We start from the raw sequence: 25,908 nt of genomic DNA on the forward strand, positions 1-25,908 counted from the left end.
TCCTACACCCACAGTTGATCCAGAAGAAGGCAACAAAAACCCCAGCAAAGCACAATCCAATTTGTTCCTGCAGGGAAAAAAATTCCTTCCTGATCCCCAGAGAGGCAATCGGTTATTCTCTGGATCAACTTTACCTATAAATGTTGGATACAAAAAATATAACTGGATACTAAGAAAGAATCTCGGCCTTTTGCAAAGCAATCCACTGAGCTGGCCAGAACCAACACTTGAGGGAGTCTATTCCACATTTTCACAGCTCTCACTGTGAAGAAACCTTTCCGTGTTTGGAGATTAAATTTCTATTCCTCCAGAGATAAAGAGTGCCCCCTTGTCCTCTGTGATGACCTCAGGGTAAATAACTCTACACCGAGTTCACTATATGAACCACTGATGTATTTATACATGTTGATCATATCCCTCCTTAATCTCCTCTTCTCGGGAGAGAATACATTCAGTTCCTCTAATCTTTCCTCATAGCTGAGCTCCTCCATGCCTCGTATCAGTTTGGTTGCCTTTATTTGTACTCTCTCCAGTTCCCCAATGTTTTTTGTGAATTGGTGCACAAAACTGAACTGCATATTCCAGATGAGGTCTTACTAATGATTTGTAGAAGGGTAATATGATATCTCTCTCTCTGGAGTCTATACCTCTTTTAATACAAGAGAGGATTTTTAATTTTATTAAGCTTGTGATCTACCAGAACTCCCAGATCCTTCTCCACCATTGATTCCCCCAGTTGTACCCCCCCTAGCATGTCCATTTGTACCCCCCTAGTATGTATGATGCATGCTTATTCTTAGCCCCCAAGTGCATAACCTTACATTTATGAACATTAAACCTCATTTGCCACATAGTTGTCCAATTAAACAGTGCATTGAGGTCGGCTTGTAAGTTGGAGACATCCTGTAAGGACGTTATTCCACTGCACAGCTTGGTGTCATCTGCAAAGACTAAAATTGGGTTTTTGTATCCCAGACCCAATATTGTTTATAAATATATTAAAAGGTAAGGGTCCTAACACTGAACCTTGGGGTACACCACTGACAACCCTAGACCATTCAGAGTATGAATCATTAACCACTACTCTCTGAATATGATCTTTTAGCCACTTTTCTAACCATTTACATACAGATTTTTCCAAGCTCGTAGACTTTACTTTACACATTAGCTGTGTGTGAGGAACTGTGTCAAACGCTTTTGCAAAATCCAAGTATACCACATCCACTGCCACCCCTCTGTCCAAAGTTTTGCTCACCCCTCATAAAAAGAAATCAGATTTGTTTGACAACTTCTGTCTTTCATGAATCCATGCTGTCTGTTGCTTAAAATATTTTTTTCCAGCAAGAACTCATCTACGTGGTCTTTTATTAAACTCTCCAGTATCTTCCCAACTATAGAAGTTACACTAACAGGTCAATAATTACTTGGTAAAGCTTTTGACCCCTTTTTAAATATTGGCACCACATTGGCCTTACGCCAATCCAGTGGTACTATGCCAGTCATTAAAGAGTCCCTAAAAATTAGAAAATGGCTTTGAAATGACAGAGCTCAATTCTTTAAGGACCCGTGGATGTATGCCATCCGTTCCAGGTGCCTTATTCACCATTATTCTGTCTAAATATTTTTTGGATCATATCAGTTGTGAGCCAATGTGGGTCATCTGGAGCTTTATCAATACCATGCCCATTATTATTATTATTATTGGACAAGAGCTCCCCCATGCTCCTTTGTATACACAGAGCTGAAGAAGGTATTTAATAAATTTGTCTTCTCTTTGTCCCCAGTCACCCACTCTAGATTATTTTGTAAAGGACCTACATGCTCGGACCGCACCTTTTTACTATTAGTATATTTGAAGAATTTTTGGGGGTCGGTCCAGCTATCTTTTGCAATCTGTTGTTCATTTTCAATTTTTGCGGCCTTTATTTCCTTTTTGCATATTCTGTTATATTCTTAGTAATGTTTAAATGATGATAGCGTTCCTTCATCTTTATATTTATTAAAAGCTCTTTTCTTATTTATATCTTTTTTAACTTTGGCCGTAAGCCACATAGGTTTGATTTTTAGCCTTTTAAACTTGTTGCTCATGGGAATATATTTTACAGTGTGTTCACATACAGTCTTTTTGAAGAACTCCCATTTCTGCGTTGTGTTCATTGATGTCAATATTCCCTCTCAGTCTAAGTCTTGGAGAGCAGCTCTCAGCCTTGGAAAATTAGCTCTCTTATTATTATTATAATTATACAGGATTTATATAGCGCCAACAGTTTGCTCAGCGCTTTACAATATAACGGGAGACAATACAGCAACAATACAGTTCAATACAAGAGGGTTAGGAGGGCCCTGCTCCTTGGAACTTACAATGTAAGAGATTCTCTCTTAAAATTTAGTGTTTTTATTTTTCCCGTATGTGATCGCTGTTTACAGCTAACAATAGATGAAATCATGTTATGGTCACTGCTACCCAGATGTTCTTTTATATGAACATTCGTAATAAGCTCTGCATGGTTTGAAATTACCAGGTCCAGCAGAGCATCATTCTTAGTAAGGGCCTCTATGAACTGTACCATAAAATGGTCCTGTATTAGGTTTAAACATTTGTATCCTTTAACTGTTCCTGCAGTACCTGTCAGGCACCGCCTGGCGGAATCTCTAGTGATCCACAGAACGGGATTTCCCAGGATGCGGAGTCTAAGTTCCAGTCTGCCTTTTCACCAGAGCCCCTGATGGTGGGGATGGACTTGGTGCAAGACTGAAACCAGGTCGCGACCCCTGAGTGCACCCAACTGTGGTAGAGGGGTTCCGCCGAGGGTACGTGTCAGGGATGAGCCTGATGTGAAGAGGCTGACAAGTCCAGGTCCCGAGCGGGATGGATGGATGACAGTCAGGAATAAGCGTAGTCAGGCTAGCCGGGTCGGTAACGATGGAGGCAGGTAGGTACCAAGCAGTAGACAGAGAACAGCCGGGTCACGAACCAAGGTTCAGCAACGGGAGGTCAAATAATAATATAGCAACAGGCAGGAGAGTAGTCAGGGACGAGCCAGGGGGTCAGAGCAGGAGAAGGTCAACACAAATCAGAACAAGCAGGATCGGCAACAGGAACACACTTCAGAACACGGGTACAGGAACAAGACCTTGTGGCAACCTGGCCACCGCCTGGTCAGTTTAAATAGTGCGCCCTGCACCGTCATTGGTGCCAGGCGCGCGCCCGCGTGCACGAGTGTGCATGCACGGCCGCCGCCCAGGTCCTAGTACCTGCACATTAGTGCGCCTAGGCAATCTGCGCATGTGCAGACCTGTGCGCCGCGGTGAGACCCACAGTCCCTGACAGTACCATTACTCCAGTCAATTTCCAGGTAGTTAAAATCCCCCAATATTATCACTGTCCCAGCCCTTGCAGCCCTTTCAATCTGTGCAAGGAGCTGGGTCTCCATCTCCTCATTAACACTGGGAGGCCTATAACAAACTCCAATGATTACCTTTGTAGTACGCACCCCCATGTGCAGTTCCACCCATAATACTTCAGCCTCATCACACTCTCCATCAACTAGGTCCTCTTTCATACTCGCTCTGAGATCACTTATCACATAGAGACAGACACCACCACCTTTCCTATTTTCCCTGTCTCTCCAAAAGAGAACATAGCCAGGAATATTAATGACCCAGTCATGTGAAGAATGAAGCCAAGTTTCAGCAATACCAATTAAATCATAGTTCTCTTTATTCACCAAAGCTTCCAACTCACCTATTTTGCTTGGCAGACTTATGGCATTGGTGAATAAACACTTTCATGCATTGACACCTTGTGCACCTATATTTTTTATATTTTTTATTTTCATACAAATGGTACCAATTTTACTGGTTATTTGTAACATGGGAACCTTTGTATCATCTGCCATAGCCCTCCCCCCATCTTTCCCCATTCAACCCACCAATAAGTACTGACCCCTGTCTGATCTGTCTACCACATTATATTCAAATTCTCCCTCCCCCCTAGATCCTAGTTTAAATACTCCTCCAGCCTTTCCATAAACCTCTCCCCTAGCACAGCAGACCCCCTTCCATTTAGGAGCAAACCATCTCTAGCATATAGGCTGCACCCAGATGAAAAGTCAGCCCAGTGAACCCCAAATCCTTCCCTTTTACACCAGGTCTTTAACCATGCATTGAGTTCGCTACTCTCCCACTGTCTTTCCTCAGTTGCTCATGGCACAGGTAAAATTTCAGAGAATATCACATTGGAGTTCCTTCCCTTCAACTTGAAGCCTAGTTCTTTAAATTGATTCTTAAGGAGCCTCCACCTTCCATGTATTCTGTCATTGGTTCCAACATGGACCAAGACTGCTGGGTCATGCCCAGCCCCTCTTAATAATTTATCAACCCAGTCCACCACATGCCGAACCCTGGCACCAGGGAGACAGCAAACCATTCAGTTGAGGTGATCCTGGTGATAAATTATTCCATCAGTCCTTCTGATTATAGAATCCCCTTCTACCACCAGCTTTCTAGGCCTTCCTGCCCTCCCGGCTGTTAGGGAAAGCAGTGACATCCAGGGCTGCCACCCCTGATCTTGCCACCCCCACATCTTCACCCAACCTGGCAAATCTGTTTGGGTGCACAAACCCAGGAAAAGCTTTCCTTTTCTGTGAGCCCTTAAAAGCTACCGTAATTCCAATATATATACCATAGTTTTTAGACGCTATACCTTTCACACAAACCAATTAATGTACATGTATTGGGATTTTTTTTTACCAAAGACATGTAACAGAATACATTCTAGCCTAAATTTATGAGTTTAATGGATATTTTTTATAACCAAAAGTGAAAAAAATAGTTTTTTTTCAAAATTTTTGGTCTTTTTTTGTTTATAGCGCAAAAAGTAATAACCACAGAGGTGATCAAATACCACCAAAAGAAAACTCTATTTGTGTGAAAAAAAGAACTTAAATTTCATTTGGGTATAGCATTGCATGACCGCGCAATAACCAGTTGAAATAGTATAGTGCTGAACAGCAAAAAATGGCCTGGTCATGAAGGGGGGTTAAATCTTCTGGAGGGCAAGTGGTTAACGCAAAAACGCTTCAAAAACTTCTCAGTGTGAAAGTAGCCTTAATGTTTTTTTCTATGCTGACATATGTTCTGCAGTTACCTTTTTCAAGTATGCAATCTGTCTTGTGAATTTGTTAATTTGTGTGGTGGATCTGAGGAGTTGATTCGCTGGATTTTCCCATCAAAATTCTAGAGGTCCACATCAAAAGGAGCTCTCCAGTGCCCCAGAAAGTTCTGCTGAAAACCACTGCCAAGATGTAGGTTTGTCAGTGGCCCCATCTGGGGGACACATGGAGTTCCCTGGGGTCCTGTGGACTTTTGCTACTTCCTGTGGATTACCAGCCAGTCATGGACTCTGCCTTTCATGGACTCTAAAGACACATTGCCGCTACTCAGGTATGACACTCTACGAACACCTCTGTACAGGATTATACATAAGATGTTGCCTACAAGAACTGTTCCTGCATGTTTGTCTTGCTTCGGTAAAGTTCCAGTTAACTGTTTGTTTGATGCCTGGTCTGAAGATTCGTACCTAAGTGGTGCAATGAATGGCATAGCTAATAGAACAGGGCTTGTTTCAAGGGGACCTAGGTTGGAGCAGACCCTACACATAGAGTCCAGCATGGGTCTGCTGACTAGTGTAGGCTATATTGCTGAAATTAGGGACAACTATGTTAATGTGTCATTTGCTTAAGGCAGCCAATTAGCCAGGGGATGGTGACTTGGCCAGGGTGACGGTTACTGTGGTGGTGAAGGTGTGTTATACTTGGCCCCTTCAATGGCCCCTAGCTCTGGGACCAGCTCTGCAGCACAGAGTAGCTAGGATCCAATCAAAAAAGGGGGGTTTGTGAAAAGAGATTCACAGAAAAGCGGCTACATTATGAACAGACCGTGACACTCAGAAAATTTTCCAAAAATTATGCTTTATTACACAGATATAAATATGACATATGGGCATTCGCCCTGGTTTACCATCACCTCAGTATGAGACAATAACACACAGACCTAAAACCATATAAAATGACATCAAGACCGGTCTAAATGTATGTGCAACAGAAAAAGTGACTGCAAGAGTCTAATATCTCTGTAGTACAAACACATAGGTAAACACTTCCCTGAAGAGGTGTATCCAAAAATTATACCATAGGTATACCATAATATTAAATAATGAATTTACACCAATATCATAATGGTGAATCCCGAACAGGGAATCCAAAAATTATACTATGGATATACGTATATCACATGTATGAAATGCAGTAAGCACAATAAGCGTAAAAGAGGGGAACAGTAAGCCTCAGGCCTGTTTGGAAAAAGACATAAATGTCAAATATATGATGCAATACATTCCTGTGCCGGCACACGTGGTTGGGGCCCGTTCATCTGTTATGTGAACAGCTGTATCATAAAGCTCTTGAATGGAAATAAGCCCCATTTATTCCCAGGATGGGAGAAAAGGTGCAGATTGCAGCACTCTGCTTGAAATGGTGTCTTCACCACTGTATGTGGACTACACACCACCCTTTGTAGGAAAAGCAAAACATATCCCAAGGAATCTTCTGCCTGTTGAGCTATATGCGGTATGTCCTGTATCCTACACAAAGCACCATAATGTCCCCATCCTGTAGTGAAACAAATAATGTGGGAAGTCACTGACAGAGCTTGCACTCAATAAGATATGTAGGTCATATTGATCACAGAGGACCGTATATCTAATGTCCTGTAACAATCCACTCACCACCTGTGCCGTGGATAAAGGGAATGAAAGAAATGTCCTTCATGGATATTGCCAAACACGGCCACAGAGGCCCAGGAACCACCGCTGACATCCGCCGATATACCGCGGGTTCCAGCCCCCTCTCAGCGCCTGTACTGCTCACGCTTGCCTCATGGCATGTGAAGATGGCTTCCTCCTTATGGGTCAGCGTGCGTTCCACCTAGTGCGCATGACCGGAAGTGACGTATCTGACGTATGACGTCAACGCGTTTCGCCGATGGGCGTATCTCACTCAGCTTCGTCAGGACCAATGGGACAGCTGCATTTCAATATCCTATTTATAGTGGGTAAAGACCCACCCATTTATGCAAAAGAGGTGACCTGCAGTTGTTCCTAATGGAAGAAAACAAGGGGGGGGGCTAAATACTTAGCACAGCTACTGGTCTTAATTAAAATTAAAAAGGCAGGCGGCTGGAGTCCACAGGGAGGGGAGAGGCTTAGTATTTTAACCAAAACATATATTAATCAAAGGTCATAAATTATATATACCAGTCTGTTGGGGCTTTTATCACACTTTAACCAGGAGATGGCGATATAAGTCAAAGAATCATGAATTCCATCCACTGAATCGGGTTCTTAGGGAGACAATATCAATTATCAAAAGATACCAATAAATACCACAAGATGGCAATATAATCTGAAAATTCACATGAGGGTCATTATAACAAAAATACCCCAGTTTTTTACATCCATCCTATGGTATGGTTATTGTTCAGAGACGAAAGGTATTAAGGGACATATAACCAGACAGTGAGTCCTTTTGCATTATTTAGAGCTATATAAAAGACTCATATCGTAATGTCATCCATATTTACGTTGATATTCCCAATATACACAGGTTTATCGCAATTCCAGCCATCTTTTACGCTCTTTTACGCTTATTGTGCTTACTGCATTTCATACATGTGATATACGTATATCCATAGTATAATTTTTGGATTCCCTGTTCGGGATTCACCATTATGATATTGGTGTAAATTCATTATTTAATATTATGGTATACCTATGGTATAATTTTTGGATACACCTCTTCAGGGAAGTGTTTACCTATGTGTTTGTACTACAGAGATATTAGACTCTTGCAGTCACTTTTTCTGTTGCACATACATTTAGACCGGTCTTGATGTCATTTTATATGGTTTTAGGTCTGTGTGTTATTGTCTCATACTGAGGTGATGGTAAACCAGGGCGAATGCCCATATGTCATATTTATATCTGTGTAATAAAGCATAATTTTTGGAAAATTTTCTGAGTGTCACGGTCTGTTCATAATGTAGCCGCTTTTCTGTGAATCTCTTTTCACAAACCCCCCTTTTTTGAATGCCTTCTTTGGCTACTGAATGGAAACCAAACATTGGGTGACACGATAATTTAATTAACAACCTCTTAATAACTACCTATAATAGCTAGGATCCAAGCCTGGAAAGTCATGGATGAGAACAGAGGCCCCTGGAGTAGTACAAACATGTAATCACAGGTTGGTGTAATGAGTTCCCTTGTATCCAGTAGCAACATGCTGGTATGTCACTGGGAGTGAGGTGACAGGCTATTGCTGTGTTGGTAGTGACTGGGACCTGCTCAGTGGTCCAGACCCTAATCATTGCGTACCTGGGAGTTGGAGTCTATAACCTGTGGTGGTAGTTGTAATGTTAACCTGAAGTTAGTTAGCAATGGGTTGCCAAGAGGTGAAAGTGTTCTGTGCTCTTGGGCAAGAGTGCCACTTCAAATGCAAGTTTTGCACAGCTCGGATCTCACATATAGTGAGGCATCCTGCAGGTAGGGTTCCCATCCTGGGTGAGTTTGTTCCTACAACTGGGTGTGGTTAGCTAGGGAAGGTATGTAAATTACCATGTGCTAAAATATCACTAAATATAAAGAGCAACTCGTCCTCACATATGAATGTCTGAAAGCTATTTTATTTGAGGGAATAGGACTTTCTTAGTGCTGATAAACAATACACAAAAACTTTTCCTATCAAAAAGCAAATACTTTTTAATTACAGAGAACATATTTATATTAAAAACCACATAGAATCAGTCATATTTACAGTAGATTTCCATATGAACTGTATAGCCATACCCATTGGGAAGGTAGTGGGTCAATGGTGTAGTGACTGCTGGCTCTTTAGCTGAATAGCCACTTTAATGTAGAGTAAGGCATTAGGGAGAAAGGGGGCTGATGATCACACACACACACACATACACCGTGGGCACATAGGTGCCACCCACAGTTCTGGCTCTGTACATACACCGGGCGCTTTAAGCCCTGTCCACAATGGGTCACTTAATTATATTTAACTTTCAGCACAGGAGAATTAACATATCTTTACAACAATAGCATTACTAACATCCAGATTTAAACTTACCTAGTCATACAAAAGTATCATGTCAGTCAAACAATGGGGATGAAGTTTGGATTTGATGCTACCATGGGTACTTGGTGAATCCATAGGATTTTCAAAGATCAAAGTTTCGGCTGAAAATTATGTAGGTTCGCCACCAGAAATAAAGAACAACCTTGCACACGGGACACCTAAAACGTCATGTTTTTAGGCATTCAGGTGGGTTTTTTAACTGATCTAAATACAGCCAATCGTTTTAATGGGTCTGTACACACAGGCACACAACCTTGCATTGCATATAGATCAGATCACCTTTTCTGGTCAGTATATATTTTTTTTGCATATAGATACAAATACATGCATATACAATAGTTCCTTGATTAAAACGAGCTAGAAACAATTTTACACATATGTAAGCGTACACCCGAATACATGCATATATGTGCCATGTTTTTTTTTTCTGCCAGGAATATCTGATGTTCATCCATCAGTACCTTTTTAATGCAGTGTGGAGCCTGTACCCCTGGTCGAACCAGTCACAGAAGGCAGCATTTTAAAAGGTAATGTATGTGTACTGTAATCCAACAACCTTTCTGTCACATGGAGGGAACACAGTACTGATATTGTCAGTCTGTGTTGGGGAGAACTGTCACTTCTGAGTAGGGAGAGATACTGTTTTTCTTTTTTTCCCCTAATTTTGGCATTGGAACAAGTTCCCATAGCAGCATTCCTTATCATGGCATTTGCATCTAGGCATTTGCAATTAAATCAGATGTATGTATATATTATGCTGATTACTTAGAAGCATAGCTATAATACAATGCATGCAAATAAATATAACTTTACCTGTTTGTTTCATCAGGGTACGTGCATCCAGTATTGTTACATTCCCAGTGACAGTTGCACTGATAAACATGCTAACATCAGCTGACGTCATATGACCAACTATTGTGGCCAGTGATGCAGAAATTCCAGTTGCTGAGCCTCTTGTAGTTGGTGTTGTTGTTCCTTTGGACCTTGATGTCGTTGAACCTTCTACTGATAGTGATATTTTTTCCTTTGACGTTATTAAAGTTCTTTCCTCCTTTACTGTTGTTTCCACTCTAGCTGAAGTCATATTTTCTGAATGCACTGCACCTTTTAAAGTTTTTGCTGTTACACCTTCTATAAGAATTGTGTCTGTGCTTTCTAGTGTTGATGCAGCTTTGGTTATAGTTGTTGTCACTTTAGGAAGTCCTGTTAAATTTAGTGATGTTGTAGCACCTGTAGCTGATAAACTTTCAGTTGATAGTGCTTTTGCCCTTTCTGTGGAATGTTTTGCTGTAATTTCCAAAGATTTTGATGTGGTATGATCTGAATGTAATACTGATTGGTCTTTTGTTATTGATATTTGGTCTTCTGTAGTTGATGTTGCACCTTTTGAGGTCACAGAAGGGCCTATTGCTGTTGTTTGAAGCTGAGTAGTCATTTTTGTGGTAATCTCTGAAGTTAATCCTGATGTTGAACCCTCTGTAATTATGTTTGTAGAATGTTCTGTAAATGGCAGTGTTGTATGATGGGCTATGATGTCCCCAGAAGTTGTGGCTGTAGTACCATTTATAGATGGTATTGTGGTTTCCTCTGCCTTTATTGTTGTGGTTGCTGAATCAGTTTTCACTGCAGTTACCACCGTTGAATCCACATCAGATAGTGATGATGTACCTTCGGTAACTGTTTTTGTAGTGCTCCCTGCTTTTGATGTTGTGCTTTCAACAGTTTCCACTAATATGCTTTTTGTTGTTGATATATTGCCTTCAGTATACAATGTTATGGACCCCTTTGTTGTAATTGTAGTAATTATTTTGTCTGCCTCTGTACCTTCTATAGGTAATACTGGAGATTTTATTGTAGCATTTTCAGTACTTGTTGCCTCTGTGCTCTGGGAACTTACTGCTTTTGTGCTTACTAATAATATACCTTCTGAAATTGTTGTGGCACCTTCTGAAACTGTTGACATCCTTGTGCCTTCTGTGTCTGATTCTGTTGGGATTACCTGTGTTGTGACTTTTGTACTTTCGGACCTAACAGCATCTGTAGTTGACACTATTCCTGTTGTGTCTTGAGAATCCACTGCTGTTGTTCCTTCAGTTTCCATTATTGTTGTGCTTTCTGTAATTTTAGAAATTGAAGGTCTGTTAGTTATGTCTGTTTCATTCTGATTACTGGTTACAGTTGTACTTTCTTTGATTATTTGGGTGGTGATTTCAGAAACTGGTACTGTCGATCCTATTTTGGTTATTAAAGTTGTAGTGCCTATAGTTGGCGATACTGAACTTTCTATAGTTGATAGTGCTGTGGCTGCTGAATGTGTTTGTTTGGTGCCTTCTGTTATTGATATAGTTATGCTTGTTGGTCTTTCAGTAGTTGCCACTGTAGTGCTATTTTCAGGTACCTCTGATGCATCTGCTGTAGCTACTGTTGTGGTAGCTTCTGGAATTGATAATGAACCTTTGGTCATATCTTTTGTTATGCCTGTTGTTACCTGTGTCCTTGCTGTTGTAGCTGTTAATAATGTTGTTGTGATATCTGTATATGTTTTCTCTGTGGTTGCTGTAGTTCCAGCAACTGTTGGTGTTTCTGCTGTTGCATATTTTGAAGTCACTACGCTTTCAGTTGTTTCTGAAGTACCTTCAGTAAATATTGTTGTTGAAACTCCAGTACTTGTTAACAATTTACCCCCTGAAGTTTCTGTTGTTGCCAGTGTAGACATTGTGTCCTTTTCTGTGGATATTGTTGTTGTGTGTTCTGTAGTCCCTGCTGATGTTCCTTCTGACGAAGCTGTGGTTGTGTCTCTGGTGCTTTCTGTTACTGTACCTTTTGTAGTTACTGCTGTTGATGTAAACGGAGAAGTTAATATTGTGTGCTCTGTAAATGTTGTTGGGACTTTTGTGTCTTCAGTGGTTATTGGTGTGGTACCTTCTGTTGTGGTTATTAGTACACCTTCTGTGGATGAGACTGAGGTACTTTTTGTACTTATTTGGGTAGTGCCTTCTGTAAGTGTTGAAGATGAACTTACACTAGATGCTTCACTTTCTGAAGTTGTTAAAGCTGCACTTTCTGTAACTAGCGACGTGGTGAGCTCCACAACTGGTGATGCTGAACTTTCCATAGAAGTGACCATTGTGACTTGTGTGGTAGTCATTTGTGAGGTGACCTCTGATACTGCAACTGTTGAGGCTTCAGTAGATCTAACTGGATCAGAAGTTGTGACTAATGTGGTTAATGCCGTGCTGTCTTGTGGTGTTGCTGATGTTAAGGCTTCAGTGGTTTCTGTACCTGCCACTGTTGCTACCTGTGTTGAACTTGGTGCAGCACTTACTGTGGAGAGTATTGCCAATGTTTCTGTAGTTACTGCAGTTATTGCTGAAGTACTTTCTTTGATTGCTGTTCTAACACCAGTTGAAAGATCTGCTGTTGTAACTATTGTAGATGTAGTTATTGCACTTGTAGTTGCTTTTTTGGATGTATTTTCAGTAGCTAATATTGTGGTACCTTCTGTAATTGTTGTTCCTTCATTAGTTGTTACTGTGTTACCTTCTGTAGTCATCACACTAGCCCCTACTATATTTGAAGCTGAAGTGCCTTCCGTGGTTGGTTTTGTTGTGTTAGTTTCTGCTGTTGCCAGTGTAGACATTGTGTCCTTTTCTGTGGATATTGTTGTTGTGTGTTCTGTAGTCCCTGCTGATGTTCCTTCTGACGAAGCTGTTGTATCTCTGGTGCTTTCTGTTACTGTACCTTTTGTAGTTACTTCTGTTGATGTAAATGGAGAAGTTATTATTGTGTGCTCTGTAAATGTTGTTGAGACTTTTGTGTCTTCAGTGGTTATTGGTGTGGTACCTTCTGCTGTGGTTATTAGTACACCTTCTGTGGAATGGACTGAGGTACTTTTTGTACTTATTTGGGTAGTACCTTCTGTAACTGTTGAAGATGAACTTACACTAGATGCTTCGCTTTCTGAAGTTGATAAAGCTGCACTTTCTGTAACTAGCGATGTGGTGAGCTCCACAACTGGTGATGCTGAACTTTCCATAGCAGTCACCGCTGTGACTTGTGTGGTAGTCATTTGTGAGGTGACCTCTGATACTGCAACTGTTGAGGCTTCGGTAGATGTAACTGGATCAGAAGTTGTGACTAATGTGGTTAATGCCGTGCTGTCTTGTGGTGTTGCTGATGTTAAGGCTTCAGTGGTTTCTGTACCTGCCACTGTTGCTACCTGTGTTGAACTTGGTGCAGCACTTACTGTGGAGACTATTGTCAATGTTTCTGTAGTTACTGCAGTTACGGCTGAAGTTACTTCTTTGATTGCTGTTGTAACACCAGTTGACAGTTCTGCTGTTGTATCTTTTGTAGATGTAGTTATTGCACTTGTAGGTGCATTTTTGGATGTATTTTCAGTAGCTAATATTGTGGTACTTTCTTTAACTGTTGTTCCTTCATTAGTTGTTACTGTGTTACCTTCTGTAGTCATCACACTAGCCCCTACTATATGTGAAGCTGAAGTGCCTTCTGTGGTTGCTTTTGTTGTGTTGGCATTAGTTTCTGTTGTTGCCAGTGTAGACATTGTGTCCTTTTCTGTGGATATTGTTGTTGTGTGTTCTGTAGTCCCTGCTGATGTTCCTTCTGACGAAGCTGTGGTTGTATCTCTGGTGCTTTCTGTTATTGTACCTTTTGTAGTTACTGCTGTTGATGTAAATGGAGAAGTTATTATTGTGTGCTCTGTAAATGTTGTTGAGACTTTTGTGTCTTCAGTGGTTATTGGTGTGGTACCTTCTACCGTGGTTATTAGTACACCTTCTGTGGAATGGACTGAGGTACTTTTTGTACTTATTTGGGTAGTACCTTCTGTAAGTGCTGAAGATGAACTTACACTAGATGCTTCGCTTTCTGAAGTTGTTAAAGCTGCACTTTCTGTAACTATCGATGTGGTGAGCTCCACAACTGGTGATGCTGAACTTTCCATAGCAGTCACCGCTGTGACTTGTGTGGTAGTCATTTGTGAGGTGACCTCTGATACTGCAACTGTTGAGGCTTCGGTAGATCTAACTGGATCAGAAGTTGTGACTAATGTGGTTAATGCCGTGCTGTCTTGTGGTGTTGCTGATGTTAAGGCTTCAGTGGTTTCTGTACCTGCCACTGTTGATAGCCAAGTTGAACTTGGTGCAGCACTTACTGTGGAGAATATTGCCAATGGTTCTGTAGTTACTGCAGTTACTGCTGAAGTTACTTCTTTGATTGCTGTTGTAATGCCAGTTGACAGTTCTGCTGTTGTATCTTTTGTAGATGTAGTTATTGCACTTGTAGGTGCTTTTTTGGATGTATCTTCAGTAGCTAATATTGTGGTACCTTCTGTAATTGTTGTTCCTTCATTAGTTGTTACTGTGTTACCTTCTGTAGTCATCACACTAGCCCCTACTATATTTGAAGCTGAAGTTCCCTCTGTGGTTGCTTTTGTTGTGTTAGTTTCTGTTGTTTCCAGTGTAGACATTGTGTCCTTTTCTGTGGATATTGTTGTTGTGTGTTCTGTAGTCCCTACTGATGTTCCTTCTGATAAAGCTGTTGTTGTATCTCTGGTGCTTTCTGTTACTGTACCTTTTGTAGTTACTGCTGTTGATGTAAACGGAGAAGTTAATATTGTGTGCTCTGTAAATGTTGTTGAGACTTTTGTGTCTTCAGTGGTTATTGGTGTGGTACCTTCTGCTGTGGTTATTAGTGCACCTTCTGTGGATGAGACTGAGGTACTTTTTGTACTTATTTGGGTAGTACCTTCTGTAAGTGTTGAAGATGAACTTACACTAGATGCTTCACTTTCTGAAGTTGATAAAGCTGCACTTTCTGTAACTATCGATGTGGTGAGCTCCACAACTGGTGATGCTGAGCTTTCCATAGCAGTCACCGCTGTGACTTGTGTGGTAGTCATTTGTGAGGTGACCACTGATACTGCAACTGTTGAGGCTTCGGTAGATCTAACTGGATCAGAAGTTGTGACTAATGTGGTTAATGCCGTGCTTTCTTTTGGTGTTGCTGATGTTAAGGCTTCAGTGGTTTCTGTACCTGCCACTGTTGATAGCCAAGTTGAACTTGGTTCAGCACTTACTGTGGAGAGTACTGCCAATGTTTCTGTAGTTACTGCAGTTACTGCTGAAGTACTTTCTTTGATTGCTGTTGTAATGCCAGTTGACAGTTCTGCTGTTGTATCTTTTGTAGATGTAGTTATTGCACTTGTAGGTGCTTTTTTGGATGTATCTTCAGTAGCTAATATTGTGGTACCTTCTGTAATTATTATTCCTTCATTAGTTGTTACTGTGTTACCTTCTGTAGTCATCACACTAGCCCCTACTATATGTGAAGCTGAAGTGCCTTCTGTGGTTGTTTTTTTTGTGTTGGCATTAGTTTCTGTTGTTGCCAGTGTAGACATTGTGTCCTTTTCTGTGGATATTGTTGTTGTGTGTTCTGTAGTCCCTACTGATGTTCCTTCTGACGAAGCTGTGGTTGTATCTCTGGTGCTTTCTGTTACTGTACCTTTTGTAGTTACTGCTGTTGATGTAAACGGAGAAGTTAATATTGTGTGCTCTGTAAATGTTGTTGAGACTTTTGTGTCTTCAGTGGTTATTGGTGTGGTACCTTCTGTTGTGGTTATTAGTACACCTTCTGTGGATGAGACTGAGGTACTTTTTGTACTTATTTGGGTAGTGCCTTCTGTAAGTGTTGAAGATGAACTTACACTAGATGCTTCACTTTCTGAAGTTGATAAAGCTGCACTTTCTGTAACTAGCGATGTGGTGAGCTCCACAACTGGTGATGCTGAACTTTCCATAGAAGTGACCATTGTGACTTGTGTGGTAGTCATTTGTGAGGTGACCTCTGATACTGCAACTGTTGAGGCTTCGGTAGATCTAACTGGATCAGAAGTTGTGACTAATGTGGTTAATGCCGTGCTGTCTTGTGGTGTTGCTGATGTTAAGGCTTCAGTGGTTTCTGTACCTGCCACTGTTGATAGCCAAGTTGAACTTGGTTCAGCACTTACTGTGGAGACTATTGCCAATGTTTCTGTAGTTACTGCAGTTACTGCTGAAGTTACTTCTTTGATTGCTGTCGTAACGCCAGTTGAAAGCTCTGCTGTTGTATCTTTTGTAGATGTAGTTACTCTAGTTGAGGCAGAAGTGCCCTCTGTGGTTGGTTTTGTTGCGTTAGTGTTAATTTCTGTTGTTGCTTGTGTAGACACTGACACCGATACTGCAACTGTTGTGACTTCAGCAGATCCATCTGGTTTAGAAGTTGTGACTAATGTGGTTAATGCCGTGTTGTCTTTTGGTGTTGCTGATGTTAAGGCTTTGGTGGATTCTGTACCTGCCACTGTTGATACCTGAGTTGAAAATAGTGCACTATTTGTGGTTAATACAGTTGTTCCATCTGTGGTTGTGGCTGCTGTACCTTCTGTAGATGTCCCTGATGTTTTTTCTTCAGTTGTTATTACATGTGTTGGTGTTCCTATTGTTGTACCCAACGTTGTAGCCACTGATGCAACTGAAGTAGTAGTTCTCACTGTTTCCTCACTTCTAGTTGACATGGTTGTGCCTTCTGTAGGTAATGTTGGAGTGCCTTGTGGAGTAATTGTTATTGGGATACTGCTGGCTTCTGCTTTTGCAATACTTGTTTTTCCAAACACTGTTGTGGCTTCTGTTTGCAATGTCAGTGTGTGTTCTGTTGTTCCTTCAATAGTTGTGACTGATGTTGTTTTGGTAAATACTGGTGTGACTTCTGTGGACTCTAATGTTTTATCTTTTGTTGTTGCCGCTACTGATACAACAGCACTAGTTAATACTGTAGTCCCTACTGAACTTATGTTGTTGTCATATTTAATTGTTCCTGTTGTTACTTCTGTTTTTAATTGTGTGGTACCTTCAGTAGATGACACTAGTTTGCCTTCTGTGGTAATAACCTTTGTACTTTTTATATTTTCTGTGGCAGATTTTGTACTTTCTACTGTTGTACCCTCAGTATATTCTGCCTTTTTATCTTGTGTAGTCATACCTGTTTTACCATTGCTAGTCTCTACTGTATCTTTTGTAGGTTTAAAAGTTGTAGTTTCAGTATTTAATGCTGTAGTTGCTGAATGTTCTTTAAAAACTGTTGTGTGTTCAGTACTTGCTGAAGTTGTTCCCAAAAGAGTTGTTTCTGGTATTTTTTGAGGTGTTGATATTATATTTTGTGTAATTGCTGCTGTTGTAGATTTTGACATTTCTGCATTTGTGTTCTTGCTAGTTGTTAATTTTGCATCTTGTGTGTCCGGTTTAGCTGTACTTTCCAAATATGATGCTGTTGTTACTGTTGCCTCCATTATAGCTCCTTTTGTAGTTAGATCTTCGATGCTATGAGTTGGAGAAAGTGTGGTGGCTCTGGTGAGACTTAGAGATGTTGCAGGGACTTCTATGCTTGAAGATGCTTTTTCATCTGGAACTGATGAAGGCAATTTTCTTGTAGCATTTTTTGCTTTGCTCTGTGCCACTATTTCTCTCACTGCAAAATATTAACAAATGCTATAAGCATATGAGATTAACTTATAAAAATAACTAAAGGTTCCTGTATGACAGTTTAACAAATCCAAAGCTTCCTAAAGTAATCAAAAAACTTTCTTCTCGTAGCCAAACCATTTATTTTCAACCTGACTAACTATGTTACTATATACTCAATCAATTCTTCTTCTCTGCCTGGCCAGTCATTGCTCTCCAATGTTATCAAGTACATTGTAAGAAGTGAAGTAGTTTGAATGGCCTTGAGTGACAGCTAGGGGTTGCAAAATTGTAGTGTTCAGCCTCTCCTGCAAACAGAAGGATTGGGGGGGGGGGAGCATGGGGCCAACAGTTTTTGTGAAGGCCCCCCCTCCCCTCACAGCATGTGTAGTGGTTGAAGGTGTAGCATTTGAAAAAGGAGGAGTGCTGGTATGTACTATTTAGAAAATATGGAATCGCATAGGGGGATTTTAGGAAAATATTGTTGAAGGTGAGCTTACACTTCAAATACTAATTTCCAATAAATAAACAGGATCTTGGGAATTTGGATTTAGAAACCCATTATTGACATAATGTTACAAATCAGTTCCTAAATCAATTCAAGTTGGAGAATTAATGAGGGACTGTCCATCAGCACACATCTTTTTTTGTCACTTCCATTCTGTTCAGCCACTGGTAGCACAAAAAATGTGATATTTCTAAGTAAAGGGAAGCATGTGGCTTTCTTTCCTTACAGGCCGTTACTTGATGATTGGCTGCTTAGGCACCCACCATTGTCACGAGGGCGAGGTAGAAATTCTCAGCCCCGTGTAAGCTCCAAGTCTTAGCTCACACAGAGCTTCTTCATGTCACTCCAGGTAACCAATCAGAGCAGCAAGGAAGCAGAAGGCAGGAGAGCATGTGTCGCTAGCAAGACATGACCCTTGCTTGTATGGGCAAAGCTCAGGATTACTTAAAAGCCTGACTTCATACTCGTGTGCGGAGCAAGCCACCCTCCCCAGGTCTGAAGAGGACAGCACCAGAGAGCAGAGGATTGTTCAAGTATTTGTAGCTTTACAGCATATTTTTTTTCATATGTAGAAAAGTAGTGGAGTAGGACTTAATGTCATGAGAAAATAAAAGGTGTCAAATAAACACTGAACACTACTTCTAACAATTTAGTCTTATTGTTGGATGGCTCCAGTAGCGTTAGCAAGGTCCTGCTATAATACAATGTAATTTGCATCCTTTGTGTGAATATACAAGAAATTCCCATTTTCTAAATTTGTAAATGACATAGTAGCAATATGCAAGCTGACACATTTTTATCCTGGTTACAAATGCCTCAATCTTGTAGTATTGTATTTTACATTAAATCATTATGTTTGGTTCCATTTCTAAAACATCCTTTCAATTTTCAAACAAGTGTTTTCAGTCTTATTGAAATTGGATAATAGTGGGAAATACAATAGTAACTACATGCCTTTTATTGAAAAAGGTAATTTTAAACTCTATCTGTGTGTGTATATTATATATATATGTATAGGCTTAGCAACACTATACAAAACAGAAGCAGATATACATTTTTATTTTTTATTGTGCATATAAACTCCTAAGGCCCCTTAACACCAAGACGTCACTGTAACATGCACATTATGGCATTGAATTACTAAAACCGAAGGGTGCAAAATCTGGTGCAGCTGTGCATAGAAACCAATCAGCTTCCATATTATTTTTTTTTAAAAGCTTAATTGAATAAGCTGAAGTTAGAAACTGATTGGCTACCATGCACAGCTGCAGTAAATCCTGAATGCTCCAGTTTTAGTGAAGCAACCCCTATGTATGTGTTACCACGGTGCAAGGTAACACACGTAACGTGCATTATTGCCATCCATTGAAAATAGCATCTCAATGTGTTGCAGCATGCTGGAATGCTGCATTTCCCCAAAAAATGGTCAATTCAGATTTTTGCCACGTTAGGGTGCAATGGCAGGCCATTCATTTCATTGGACTGTCTTAACACAACACATGTTAAGGTGTGACATAACACATGTTAACACAAGTGACCAGCCCAGCTGCTTGTAGTCCCTTTCAAAAGCCCCTGTGACAATGAGTGACAATGGCAGAGCACAACTGTGTTGTCACTCTATAACAGCAGATTTAAAAATGTAAAGATTTAAAATTTTGAAACTACATGTTAAAGCTAACAAGATTTTGGTAGTTTGGCTTATACTGTATATACTGTTTAATTTTTTTTGCCATGACTCAATTTACAAAACCAACTGAAAGCATTCATATTTCTCATAGTTTTTTTCCCACAGATAAAATCAGAACATAAAAATGACTGGGACAAAAACAGATCTTATGGAAACATGGAAAGCATCTATAGCTGAATCTCAATTCATCAGGTGCGAAGAAAATCAGGTTGACATACTTCTTTATTTTTTCTGACTGCTCTTAAAGGAAACTTGTACAGAGAAAAGTTGGAGGCACACATTATTGAACTTTCTTTCTTAATGCAGCCATCTCTGGAGTGCATGTAGACATGAAGAGGCTGTCGGAGACCAGCAGCAAAATAGGTGAAAACTGTATTTTTTCAAAGAAAAAACACAGTGATTGTTTCTGATACTCTGTGATTTAGCAAACTGTCATCCAGTTGGGTTTACATCTATTTTAGACTGTTGGATAAGCATGGCAGCCAAGCAAACAGGGTTTTCAGGAGGCCAACAATGGCTGTACAATCCACTAATGGATTTTCTATTGCATATTGATTAACCAGTCCTTATATATACACAAAATATATTAATAACCTTTTTTAATAGAATAGAGGAGGATTGGGTGCAATGTCATATGAGTTATCATTAATGATAAAAATAGATTCACATTAGGTAGCAATGTATCCTTGGAAATTATTTTTTTACTATGTGAAAGTGAATACAATCTGTGGACTTAGTGACCCAGAAGGGGTCTAATTATTATTTGGAATCCAGCAGCAGTTACAATTATACCCACAGTGCTGAATCACTGCTTAAGATGATACAATTATATTAGAATAATATATTACAGTATTAAAATATATTATAGCTCAGCACCTCAGAGTGACCTGTAGTATGTCTAGGCTTTACTGATGCCAAAGACTGACATATGCCACTACTGTATTATTATTTGTGTAAGAAGCAGAATATAGATTGTGTATTTCATCGATAATGGGTCACTATTTGGGACCGTGGGCCTTATTCACACTATTTAAACATCTCCACACTCTTCATATGTGTTTTAACATGTTTGATCTTTTTTTTCTCCACATTTTAAACTACTTGTTTTATTTACTTTTTTGCACATTTATAATGAATGTTTTAATGTATTGTTGTGAATCTTTATGCATTTTAGATGCATATTTAATGTGAAAACATTTGCATGCCTTTTTAACACATAAAGCACCTACAATACATACAAAACATCTCCACACTCTTAATATGTGTTTTAACATGTTTGATCTTTTTTTTCTCCATATTTTAAACTACTTGTTTTATGTACTTTTTTGCACATTTATAATGAATATTTGAATGTATTGTTGTGTATCTTTAGGCATTTTAGGTGCATATTTAATGTGAAAACATTTGCATGCCTTTTTAACACATTATGCACCTACAATGCACACAAATGCATTTAAAATTTGCACAAAAAAGCACATAAATGCACAGAAACAAATGAAAGCCCACCCAGAATTCAAGGAGGAGTTGCTACTGGAAATGCTACTATAACTAAAATTAAATCAAACATGTTTTACAGGCAGCAATGTGAATAGGTTGTTATTAATCCACATTGATAGATGTTTAATTCTTACCTGCAGGCAGTAGGAAAAAGTAAAAAATAAAAATAATTTTCCATTTAGTGCAGTTCTGGCAGTGGGAATAAAATCCATGCAACATCTCCATAGTGCAGAAACTTTATTACCAGATCTTCTCTTAATTCAAAACTTTAAAGAAAACCAAATGTCAATTAATTCATTAAAGTCCCTTTTCATATGACAGCAGAAAGCAGCTGGCTTAAATGTAGATGATTTATATTGAAGGCATGTCATTTTGTGCAGCCACGTATATTACGAGGAATGAGGAAAAAGCCCGGGGAATGGCTGCAAGTATACAGGACAGCATTGAAACATGTCGAAACACAAAAATGGGAGTCATTATCAAACATATCTTCTCTATGGACTGTAGTTGCATGTGAAAGTATATAAACTTATATTCCAAGTATCTTCAAACAAACTGTTATTAAGTGCCAATATATCAAAATAAAAAAAACAATTACCTTCAGGGAAAAAACAGTTGACACCATGTACAAATGTACACAAGGGAGCACTCCTACTGATATAAAAATTAAATTATGTAACATTGAAACATTGTAACATAGCATTTTCTGTGCTGTCATTTTACACCCTGTTCCAAATTATTAGGCAAATTATATTTTTCTCATTTACCTAAATAATTGATGTAAATAACAGTCAGCATAATTCTCATGTTATCAACTATTAAGAGTACAATTCAAATTTTATTGAACAAACCTCCTGATAACAGTATTTTTTTTAAACATAAAAACTTACAATGCACTGTTCCAAATTATTACACACAGTAAGTTTCAAAACACTTTATAGGTTGTAAAGAACTGAAAATTGTAATTTGTTGTGTTTGCAGCATATTTACTGAAATCAAAAGCTATTTCAATCAAACTTTTAACAACATTTTAACTTTTTAAACATTTTAACAGGTCACGTTACATTGTAACATAGGACCCCTTATTTGATAGCAGCTTCACAAGACTTGCATCCATTGAACTTGTGAGTTTTTGGACAGTTTCTGCTTGAATTTGTTTGCAAGATGTCAGAATAGCCTCCCAGAGCTGCTGTTTGGATGTAAACTGCCTCCCGCCCTCATAAATCTTTTGCTTGAGGATGCTCCAAAGGTTCTCAGTAGGATTGAGGTCAGGGGAGGATGGAGGCCACACCATGACTTTCTCTCCTTTTACCCCATAGCAGCCATTGATGCGAGATATTCTTTGCAGCATGAGATTGTGCATTGTCATGCATGAAGATGATTTTATTACAGAAAGCATAAATATGTCACAAAGAATAAATATTTTGTTTTTCAGTTTAACTCATGGATGGCATTGTGTGTCAAGGCTCTTTTGATCACTGAAAACAATCTCGGACACCTGTGATAATTAGATTGGCCAGTGAGCCCAATTTAAGGAAAAACTACTAAAGGACGGTGTTCCACATTATTAAGCAGAGCACCATTTTCAAGCAATATGGGGAAGAAAAATGATCTCTCTGCTGCCGAAAAGAGTGAAATAGTTCAATGTCTTAGACGTGGTATGAAAACATTAGATATTTCACAAAAACCTAAGCGTGATCATCGCACTATTAAGAGATTTGTGGCTGATTCAGAGCATAGACGGGTTCGTGCAGATAAAGGCACATTGAGGAAGATTTCTGCCAGATCCATGCATCAGATCAAGAGAGCAGCTGCTAAAATATCATTACATAGCAGCAAACAGATATTTGAAGCTGCTGGTGCCTCTGGAGTCCCACAGACATCAAGGTGTAGAGTCCTCCAGAGTCTTGCAACTGTGCATAAACCTTCTATTCGGCCACCACTAACCAATGCTCACAAGCAGAAACGGCTGCATTGGGCAGAAAAATACATGAAGACTAATTTTCAAACAGTCCTGTTCACTGATGAGTGCCGTGCAACCCTGGATGGTCCAGATGGATAGAGTAGTGGATGGTTGGTGGACGGCCTCCCTGTTCCAACAAGGCTGCCTTCAATGTCTTGGACCAATGTCTGTACCAGGGAAGAAAGTGGTCAGTCATAAACTCCACATACTTTTCAGAGGTCATCTTTACACCTTAGGGGCCCCTAAAAGGGCCGACCAGCTCTGTTCCCATGATTCCAGCCCAAAACATGACTCCACCACCGCCTTGCTGACGTCGCAGCCTTGTTGGAACAGGGTGGCCGTCCACCAACCATCCACTACTCTATCCATCTGGACCATCCAGGGTTGCATTCAGGCTGGAGGTATCCAGTAAAGAAGCTGAATGATACTACAGGAGGCATTGCAGTACCTAGGACACAATGAGTACTAGCCTCAAGGATCCTAGAAACTGTCCTTGCCACCTCATAACTACCTTTATTCTTCTTGGCATAGATTCAACAAGGTGTTGGAAACGTTCCTCAGTAATTTTGGTCCATATTGACACGATTTACTGTTGCCTTTTTATAATCTCAAACCAGTCTGCCCAATCTCTTCTGACCTCTGACATCAACAAGGCGTTTTTGTCCACACAACTGCTGTTCACTGGATATTTTTATTTTTTTGGACCATTCTCTGTAAACCTTAGAGATGGTTGTACTTCCCAGTAGATCAGTAGTTTTTTAAATTCTCAGACAAGCCTGCCTGGCACCAACAACCATGCCATGTTCAAATCACTTAATTCCCCTTTCTTCCCCATTCTGATGCTCAGTTTGAACTTCAGCAAGTTATTTTCACCACGTCTAGATGCCTAAATGCATTGAGTTGTTGCCATGTGATTGGCTGATTAGCAATTTGTGTTACCAAGCAATTGAGCAGGAGTACCTAATAAAGTGGCCAGTGAGTGTATACAGTATTTATGAACACGAGACTTACAAAATGCTATGTTTATTTGCACTCCTGACAAAGCAGAGTTTGTACCCAAAATAATTTGTGGAGAAGATTTTAATTCCATTGCCTCATTAGCTAAATCATAAATGCTATTTGACTGTGAAGTAAAAATTAATTACAGCATAAGGATACCGGATAGTGATATCAATACAACTGAGACTGGAGTAAATGTATTTGAGAACTACTTGATTTTTTAAATGTATTATAAATTGTATTTACATTTTGTTTATCATAAACTGAATATGGTATCCTCCAATGTAAGTCCACCTGTTGGCATCTAAATTATGTATGGGTTAACCAACTTGTTAACTTCTCAATTTGTTTTGCTAATGTTGAGAAGATAGACTTACTGCCAGCAGGATTTGACCCACATTGCGTGATTTACAAGAGTAAATGTTTGTAGCAGATCCCCAATCCACTTGTTAAATTTATATACTCAGTGAACTGATAAAGGGGTCTTTTAGGTCACTTACCAGTTCCATGAGGAGCTCTGGATCAAATTTTCCAACCAGAGGTCAACAAATGAATAAGATTCAGTGGAGAATATTATTTTACTGAGTAATGGTAGGCTATGGGGATTATTGAAAATGGTAGGGACTTTACCACTTACCCTCCAGAAGATTTACCCCACTTCCTGACCAAGCCATTTTTTGCGATACAGCGCTGCATTATGTTACTGAAACTGACAATTGCGCAGTCATGCAATGCTGTACATAAATTAAATTTGTTATTTTTTTCCCACAAATAGAGCTTTCTTTCAGCGGTATTTGATCACTTCTGCATTTTTATTTTTGCACTATAAACAAAAAAGACTGACAATTCTGAAAAAAAACCCAAACAATATTTTTGACTTTTTGCTATAAAACATATCCAATAAAACAATTACTAGTAATGGCGGTGATCAGCAACTTAGCGCAGGACTGCAGCGAGCATTCTGACACTGAGTGGGAACTGACTAACTGCCACTGACATCCCCAGTTACACTAATACAGTGATCAGTGCTAATAAAAAGCACTGACACTATACAAAATAGCATTGGGCAGGAAGGGGTGATCAAAGGGTTAACTGTGTGCTGTGTGTGTGTTTTAAATTTTGTGATGTGTGCTCTTTTACTTGGGAGACATGCTGTTGTGTATCTCTCAGCTGTGCAGAGGGATACAAAGCAGCATGTCCATGCTGACAGGAGAGAGACATGTATTGTTTATACACAGGTCTCTCCCCTGTCAGCTTTGCTGATGATCACCGAGTGATTGACATCCCCAGTCGCCAATAACAGCACAGGTAGGCCGGCGTGCATGCCCCCTACCTGGAAATGCAAATCACGTGTATGTGTGTGTGTTTGTGTGTGTGTATATATACAGTTGTGTTCAAAATAATAGCAGTGTGTTGAAAAAAGTGAATAAAGCTCAAAATCCTTCTAATAGCTTTTATTTCCATACACACAAATGCATTGGGAACACTACACATTCTATTCCAAATCAAAACAGGAAGAAAAATATATCAAATTTGTG

At 39.7% G+C, this 25,908-nt stretch overlaps 1 protein-coding gene across 1 annotated transcript in view; it reads right to left on the reverse strand.

Moving 5' to 3' along the window:
- The window catches only part of LOC149460329 (uncharacterized), a 91,852-nt gene that overhangs the window by 20,508 nt on the left and 45,436 nt on the right, over positions 1-25,908 (reverse strand). Inside the window, exons 8-10 of the mRNA XM_089679905.1 lie at positions 24,871-24,887; positions 21,543-21,643; positions 10,014-17,723 (exon numbers count right to left, since the gene is read on the reverse strand). Coding sequence (XP_089536031.1) covers positions 10,014-17,723; positions 21,543-21,643; positions 24,871-24,887 — 7,828 coding nt within the window. The remainder of the gene's footprint in view (positions 1-10,013; positions 17,724-21,542; positions 21,644-24,870; positions 24,888-25,908) is intronic.

This window comes from Staurois parvus, unplaced genomic scaffold (assembly GCF_062004578.1).
Source record: "Staurois parvus isolate SC_StPar_1 unplaced genomic scaffold, SC_StPar_1.0 ptg000232l, whole genome shotgun sequence".
Lineage (NCBI taxonomy): Eukaryota > Metazoa > Chordata > Amphibia > Anura > Ranidae > Staurois > Staurois parvus.